This window comes from Humulus lupulus, chromosome 1, assembly GCF_963169125.1.
Source record: "Humulus lupulus chromosome 1, drHumLupu1.1, whole genome shotgun sequence".
Classification (NCBI taxonomy): domain Eukaryota; kingdom Viridiplantae; phylum Streptophyta; class Magnoliopsida; order Rosales; family Cannabaceae; genus Humulus; species Humulus lupulus.
The window spans coordinates 254,081,654-254,089,526 of NC_084793.1; the positions used below are offsets into that span (position 1 = coordinate 254,081,654).

The 7,873-nt window shown below is 40.1% G+C and overlaps 1 protein-coding gene across 1 annotated transcript; it reads right to left on the minus strand.

The window, feature by feature from the left end:
* Nucleotides 1–2,448: 2,448 nt before the first annotated feature.
* LOC133832573 (uncharacterized) lies at nt 2,449–5,657 on the minus strand. The gene is made up of 4 exons (XM_062262898.1): nt 4,778–5,657; nt 3,075–4,459; nt 2,685–2,990; nt 2,449–2,625 (listed from the first exon to the last, which is right to left on the minus strand). The coding sequence occupies exons 1-4, from the start codon at nt 5,655–5,657 to the stop codon at nt 2,449–2,451; spliced, it is 2,748 nt and encodes a 915-aa protein (XP_062118882.1).
* Between the last annotated feature and the right edge of the window lie 2,216 nt (nt 5,658–7,873).

A 7,873-nucleotide genomic window follows, 5' to 3' on the forward strand; every position in this document is an offset into this window, starting at 1 on the left:
ACTGACTCTGGCTCACTTTGGCTGAGTCCAGTGTTTATCTGGCTGACCCTGGCTCACAGTGGCTGAGCCGCGTCCTATGCACAAGTCATCAGCCCCGGCCCTCTTAGGCCGTTCATTTCATGTTCGCATAACAATATCATGGTTATACAACACATACTCAGATACGGGGAATCTAGTCCCAACACAGCCACACAAGGGTGCAGTTTTGTTACCTTGAATTCCGAGCGGAAGATTAAGAATGGTCCCGAGCACGACCCTCAATCCTGAGCCTTCGCGATAAACCTAGTCACAATGGCCAATGGGTAATCATCAAATTCTAATCCAAATATATACTTAGGAGACAAAAACTAGTCTCCAGGACCTCAATTTCTACTAAACCGGGAAGAAGAAATTGTCCCGAGTGCCTAGGGTTGAACTCTCGAGCCTCACCAATTCTAGAAACCAACCTAAGGCAAAAAGCCCTAGGCGGGCCACGACCTGGCCCTAAGGGTCACGACGTCCCCCCAAGTCAGAGGCCCAATCCTCAAGCTTCAGGGGGAGGCAGGCCGCGACTTGCCCCCCTACGGTCGCAGTGCGCCCTTGTAATGCTCTGAAATCCCTAATGCGATTTAATGGTTGGATTAGTAGGCCGGGAGGGCCATAACTGTTTAATTATGCCATTAAATGATTGTATGCATGTTTATATGAATTATATTATAACATGATGTTAAGTGCATGCATGTGGGTCCACATTTCATTATAGGGGTGTTTTGGTAATTTGGCCCGTTGAGGGCATAACTGTATATTTGTATGCATGCCAGTGACATATTGTTGAGACCACATTATAATGTGGGTTTGTTCGAGCTATTCGGCATGAGACGATCTTGGAATGTTAATTAGCGGTCTAGTCATAACAGGTTTAAGTTCGGGATGAGTCTCAGGGTGATTATAATGATTAGAGCGTTGCCGGGAATTAAAGGGTAACAAGATATGAATTATTAGTGTTTGAGATTATCAAGAATAGCGGGAATTGGAGAGCGTTAATTATGATTAACGAGTTAAGTGGGAAATACCAATTTTTCCCTTGGGAGCCTTTAAAAATGTAGAGTCCAAGAACTTTACTTAGCTAATTGTTTAGTAGTATTATAGTATGTTTAGTGTTATCATTGTTACTATGGATTTTTGGTTCAGACCGGGAGTTATTTGGACACTCATAGTAGTACTTATAGATTTTCTAAGTTTAACCTATAGTTTAAGAATATTAAGTATAACCTAAGGTTTGATTAATGTGACTGATATTAAGGATTATATTATTATATTATAAGGTTTAGACATCAACCAATAGGATTTTAAGCACATGTTATGAATGGTAATTAAGGATTAAGTATTTTGGAGGATTAAATTAAATAAGGGTAAAGTTTGAATGTTATAGGGTCAGTCAGCAGCTTTGAGTACGTTGAGGGCTTAGTCAAGGCTGTTTACTCCATTCAAACTTAGCTAAAAATGTGTAATTTCGTGTTTAAATATTCAGCGTGTGCCGATATACCGCAGCTATAGGGGGCGATATGTCGCAGCACGTAGATACGGAAAACACGAAACGATGCACGGTCGCCTCGGGCATACTGGCCCAGGCGATATATCGCCTCCTTCAGCATGGATTCAAACTCTTTTGAATTCATTTCCTTTCAGCCATTCAAACTCCTTCAACAGTCCAGCATCTTGTGAACGAGTCTTCAGCCTCTGCTGAACGATTATTCAAATGATTTTCACCTAAAAAGCCATTATTTTTATTCAAGTAAAATCAAGATATTTTCATTCCCAAACTCTATAAATAGGACCTAGTACCCAGCCATTATTCACCATTTTCTCTAAGTTCAGAAGCTGCTAGTGTTAAGTGAGTGTGAGAGTGTAAACACCTGGTTTGGGGAAAAAACTATAAGCTTAAACATCATAAGCTTATCAAACACTTTGGGAAGTGAGTTCTATAGTATTTCGGTGAAGGTTAGAGTGATCTTGTAATCTTTGAGGTAAACCCAAAACTCTAGTTCCTTTCTGTATTTTATGTTATTTCCTTTCTCAAAATCTTCTACTCAGTCCCCTAACCTTATTCTTATTTTGGTTAGGGAATCCAAGCTCTTAAGCATATAAGTTTTTTTTTTTTTGATCAAAGAAAAGATTATATTGATCACCGAAACTAATACAACCAAAGCTGCGAGGAAATGGAACCTACAACAGCCCAAACCAGACCAAATAACTACAAACCAGCATCAAACTAACACAGAAACGCAGACTACAAATAACAGACATCTCCTCTCACAAAAACCCCCAACAGAAAATCACAGATTACAAGCAAACCTCAGCATTTGATTTTCTCTATAAGTAACTTTACTACCAGCTAAGTTAAGAATTCTAGCTTTTATAGAATATCTAATCATGTGATCTAATTGGAACACTGGCAAACAGGATTGATTAAGCCAACACTGATTTCTGTTCAACCAAATATGGTACACCGCGGCTGCACAAGTTGCATGAATCACCCAAGCGAACCAGCCATCCCGAGGCACAGCCAGCCACTTGGTCCACTCCCTGAACTGAGAAGGCCAAGAAAATTCTCTCAGCCAAGTCTGGACAGCAAGAAGCACTTTTCTAGAAAAAATACACTCAAAGAATAAATGAAAGTGGGACTCCTCCCCCTGACCACAAACAGGGCAGCAAGTAGATGGAAGTTGAATATGACAAGCATGAAGCCAATCTCTTGTATTCAGCTTCTGGTTCACTGCCATCCAAAGAATAAACTGGTGTTTAGGGGCAGAAAGCTTACACCAGACAGACTTACCATAATACACCATATCTCCAGGAAAAGCTACAGAGTACAAAGTGCTCATATGGATTCTACCCTTTCTGGTTGCTGTTTTTAACACAGCTTCAGACCAAATGTGACTAAGCTTGATGATCCTCCTCCAGTACCAGCTAGGGTCCTGCTTCAGGCGATAATCCCAAATTGAAACACCCTTTAGGTAGATACCATTGACCCATTTCACTCATAACAAATCTTGCTTAGAAGTAATAGCCCAAATGTACTTTGCCATCATAACCTTGTTCCAAGAAGCACTATCTTTGAACCCCAACCCTCCATAACACTTCGGTCTGCACACATGCTCCCAAGAAATTCTATGCATTTTACTTCTGTTATCTTTTTCTCCCCACAGAAATTTCAAACACAAGCTATCAATGGCTTTCACCACTTTTTGAGGAAGAATAAAGATATTCATCCAATGAGACCGAATGCCCAACAAGACTGAGTTTATCAACTGAACCCGGCCTGCATAAGATAAGTGGTGACTAGACCACCCTTTCAACCGAGCTCTCATCTTATCAACCAAAATAACACAATCACAAGCCCTCCATTTAGTAGGTCTCAATGGAATACCCAAATACCTCAAGGGAAACTGCCCTTCTTGGAGACAACAATCTTGCAGCAAATTTTCCTTCTCCCCTGCAACCAGACCCCCGAGATGAATTCTGGACTTTGATTTATTGATAGACAAACCAGAAGTGGTTGTAAAATCTGAAAACGCCTGCTGAATTAGCCTGACCGAAGACTTGTTAGCTTTGCAAAATAGTAAGAGATCATCAGCGAAGCAAAGACTAACCAAGTTTAAAGACTTACATAAGGGGTGAAACTTGAATTCTCTCTCCCTAGAAGTCTTTAACAGCAATCTAGTTAAATAATCCATCACTATTACAAACAGAAGGGGAGAAATTGGGTCTCCTTGTTTAAGCCCTCTAGCACCTTGAAACCTCCCTTGAATGCTACCATTCAACACCAAAGCATAAGAAGAACCTCTTAGGCAAACCATAATCCATTTAATAAATCTCTTGGGGAAGCACAAAGCGTTAAGAAGATTCTCCACAAAATTCCAATCTATAGAATCATAAGCCTTGCTTATATCTATCTTCATAATGCAACGAGGAGAAATGTTTCTTCTATTATAACCTTTTAACAAATCTTGGAGAATAAGGACGTTATGGGCAAGGAACCTATTTTTAATGAACGCCCCTTGATTTTGGTTAATCAAAACAGGAAGAACAAGGTTAAGTCTATTGCAAAGCATTTTGGAAATGCATTTATATAAGGTGTTGCAGCAAGCAATAGGTCTAAACTCAGAAGCATTAGTAGGGTGATCAACTTTAGGAATAAGAGTAAGCAAAGTGCTATTCAGAGAGAGAGGTATACTAGTGGAATCAAAGAAATCCAAAACAGCCCTAGTAATATCCTTCCCAATATCCTTCCATAAAGCTTTAAAAAAACCAACCCCAAACCCATCCGGACCAGGACTTTTCAAAGAATGGATGCTAAACATTGCTAATTTCACCTCCTTGACAGTAAAAGGTTTAATCAAACCCAGCTGGTCCTCACAACTCAGAACAGACCCCTGCCCAATTGCATGAAAATCAATGTTGCCTGAAGCTACACTGGCTGAACCCAAAAAATTACGGAAGTGATTCAAAAAATGAGCCGAAACCTTATCATAATCATCAACTATCTTCCCATCAGACGAAACATAGGAAACCACTCTATTAGCTAATTTTCTTTTCTTCAGACTGGAATGAAAAAAAGAAGAATTGGAATCCCCAAACCTTAACCAATCAATTTTACTCTTTTGGGAAATATAGCTAGCATATAATTTCTCATGTCTCTTAAACTCCAGATAAACTTTTCTATCATTATTACTAACCTCTCTGTTGGAAGGGTCAGCTAGGCAGATAGAATGAGCTTATTGATAAGCAAGCTTACTTCTCTCGTAATTACTCACCACGTCCCCCATAACCTTCCAGTTAAAGCTCTTCAACGTATGCTTAAGCCAAAGTAACTTCCAGTTAATATGGTCTAAACCCCTTCCAAGGAAATTAAGAGGCTGATTCCAGTTTTTAAGGACCACTTCTCTAAATTGAGGATGCACAATCCACATGTTATAAAAGCGAAAGGGTCGCACCCCAACCTTAATTTCAGGCAGCTGCTTAATCACTAACATGGAATGGTCAGACCCCACCTCCCACCGAACCCATGCCGAAGCTAAGGGATGCTCATCCATCCAAGCCTCATTAGCGAAAACCCTATCCAATTTGGAAAAAATACGATCCCCACCTTCTTGGTTATTGGACCAGGTATAAAACGGCCCCATAGTTTTCATTTCTTCCACCAATCCAAGATCAAGCCAATGACTAGCATCTTCCATTTCTTTGACAGTGATCGGACGACCCCTCAATCTATCATTCGGACCAAAAGTAGCATTGAAATCACCAAGAACCAACCAAGCATGACTAGCCTTCGATAAGTGCTCCAAATCCATCCATAAGGATCTCCTCATTTCCATATTATTCGAACCATAAACAAAAGTAATACAGAAATCCTTTTGATTATGAATCCGAACTTGACAGTGTAAAAGTTGCTCACTTTCCTGTAAAACTTGTAGCTGCACCACATTAGCATTCCAAATAACCAGAATTCTACCTTCCACAATAATACTACTGTAGTACTCCCACCCATAAAACATAGTGTTCATAACCTCCTTCAATTTAACTCCCCTTATTTTTGATTCAAGAAAAGCACCAAGCCCAACTTTATTCAACCTACACACATCCAGAATAAGCTTCTGTTTATTCACTCTATTCATCCCTCTAACATTCCAACTCAGAATATTGGTGTAATCCATAAGAATTAGACTGAGTTGGACCCAAATTTTCTGGTTTCTGACCCTCTCGAAGAACACTAAATTTGTTTCTGGTTTGTTTAACCTGGACTTGAACACCTTGTTTCTTAATTCTAGTTGTTTTCGGGGAAATCCAGTTACCACCCACTGAAGTAGAAGAAACATGGGCTTCAACTGGCTGAGATGAGCTGGAAGGAACCCCAGTTCCAGTCGAAACAACCTGAACAGTTTCAGATGCATCCTCTAGTTGGCCAGCTGCCATCTCAACCTCAACCTGGTCCTTATTCACACCTTCACTATTTCCTTCCACCTGCTTCCCCTCTTTCTTCCGCCAAACGGGCTGAGAAACAAACTTGCAAGACGACACAGAGTGACCCACTTTCTTGCAATTTGAGCACTTAGTTGGGAGCCATTCATACTCAATCATTTGTTCAGCGATTTGCCCATTCTCATTGAAATAACTTATGAATTTCGGCAGTGTATCGGCAATCTCCATCTCAACTAAGATTCTAGCAAACTTAATCATAGAACGATTCTGAGTAATCTTGTCAATCATAATGGGTTTTCCAATTGTGCTAACTAGGGCACTCAAACAATTTACTCCCCAGTATTGCAACCCAAGATCAGGTCGCCTAATCCAGATAGGGACTGATTTGATGGATTTCAGAGACTCAACATCAGCGGTCCAAGGTCGAAGAACCACTGGTTTCCTATCAAAGTGCACCACTCCTGACTCCAACACAAGATCTCTTGTTGCTTCATCTCTGAATTTCACCATAGTAAACCCAGCATTCATTCAAGCAATACTCACAATGCCTAGTTTACCCCAAATCCTTTTCACAAATCCCTCAAATACTGCCAGAGGGGGATTAGCCCCAATTACCACACATATAATCGCAGATTTCCAGGAAGAAGCTTCTACTTCAATCTCCTCCAAATCCAATTTCGCAATAATCTGGCCATCCTTCTGAAGAGGCTCTGAATAATGTAATTTCGTTCCACCATACGAGGGGATCGACTCTCGAAACTTAGCCCAAGTTGCCTTTGCAGAGTCCTGGTAGGATTGATCTTCAACTTCAGTAGCCCAGTTCGATGGTTCATGAACCATCTCAGATTCGTGGTTCTGCTCGTCTTCTACGAACCGAACTTCCTCATCCTGTTCCTCCGTAAACCCGAAGGCCTCAGGTTCTTCAATCACAAATTGTTCTGGACAAGTTTGGTCAGTATTCTCACCATTAGATGAAGGGAGCTCCACAGAGACCGTAGAATTTGCAAGCTTCAGCCCTGGTTTTCGCCTCCTCGCCATGGAAGAGAGAGAGCCGGAGCAACTTAAGCATATAAGTTGGTAAGTATGTTTTTATGGTTTAGTCTTTCCATCTCTTTCATTTCATCTCCTTTCTTTAGACTCACTCTTTCTTATGGTTTTAGGAGTGTTCCAAAAGTCCCAACTCAGTCCATAATCCCGGTAACTTTGGTAAGGAAAATAGGCTAGAATATATATGTTTATGTTTATGTTATCTTATGTGTTATGTTGTGATATGATATGAGTATGTTATGAATATGTTGTGCATGTGTTTGTTGTAGGCTTGGGCTTATGCCCTATTTGACTAACAAGACCCCAAAAAGATTGTGGGCATATGCCTATTTAGCTGGTAGGACCCCACTAATCTCATGGGCATAAGCTTGTTTAGTCTATGGGACCCCAAGTAATAATGGCCATTATAATTCGTGAATTATGTGTTATGATATGTCTTTACGTTATTATGAAATTATGTTTATGTTTATGACTATGTGTTAGATTTTTCCTTGCTGGGCATTAGGCTCACTCCTTTCTGTTTATGTGCAGGAAAATAAGCTTTAGAGGCGGTAAGATTCGTGACGCTTGGAGGATGTGTATCGATGGTGAATGGAGTCAAGGGGCCGAGCGTTATTCGATTCGAGGATGTAGTCTCCTTTTAAATTTTTTTATGATTTTATGTGTATTTTCCGCACCAAATATGTAATGCCTTTTATTTTTAAATCATCTTTTGTTTTAAAAACAATGGGATCCCATAATCCTTCTTAGTATTCTGTTTGTTTGTAAATAACTCTCATTTTGCAAGTTACTCAATAAATTATGGTATTTTCGTAAAAATGTAAGTTTTAGGCATAGTTTCGTTAATGGTCCAAATAGTCTAGAG

Excerpts from the sequence above, each read along its gene's own strand:
- LOC133832573 (XM_062262898.1), bottom strand. The coding sequence starts at position 5,657 with ATGAATAGAGTGAATAAACAGAAGCTTATTCTGGATGTGTGTAGGTTG. Across the intron at positions 4,460-4,777 it reads GGTGAGTAATTACGAGAGAA|CCAGTGTAGCTTCAGGCAAC; the intron begins GTAAGCTTGCTT and ends TTTTGGGTTCAG. Across the intron at positions 2,991-3,074 it reads ATAGTGCTTCTTGGAACAAG|GGTGTTTCAATTTGGGATTA; the intron begins GTTATGATGGCA and ends ATCTACCTAAAG.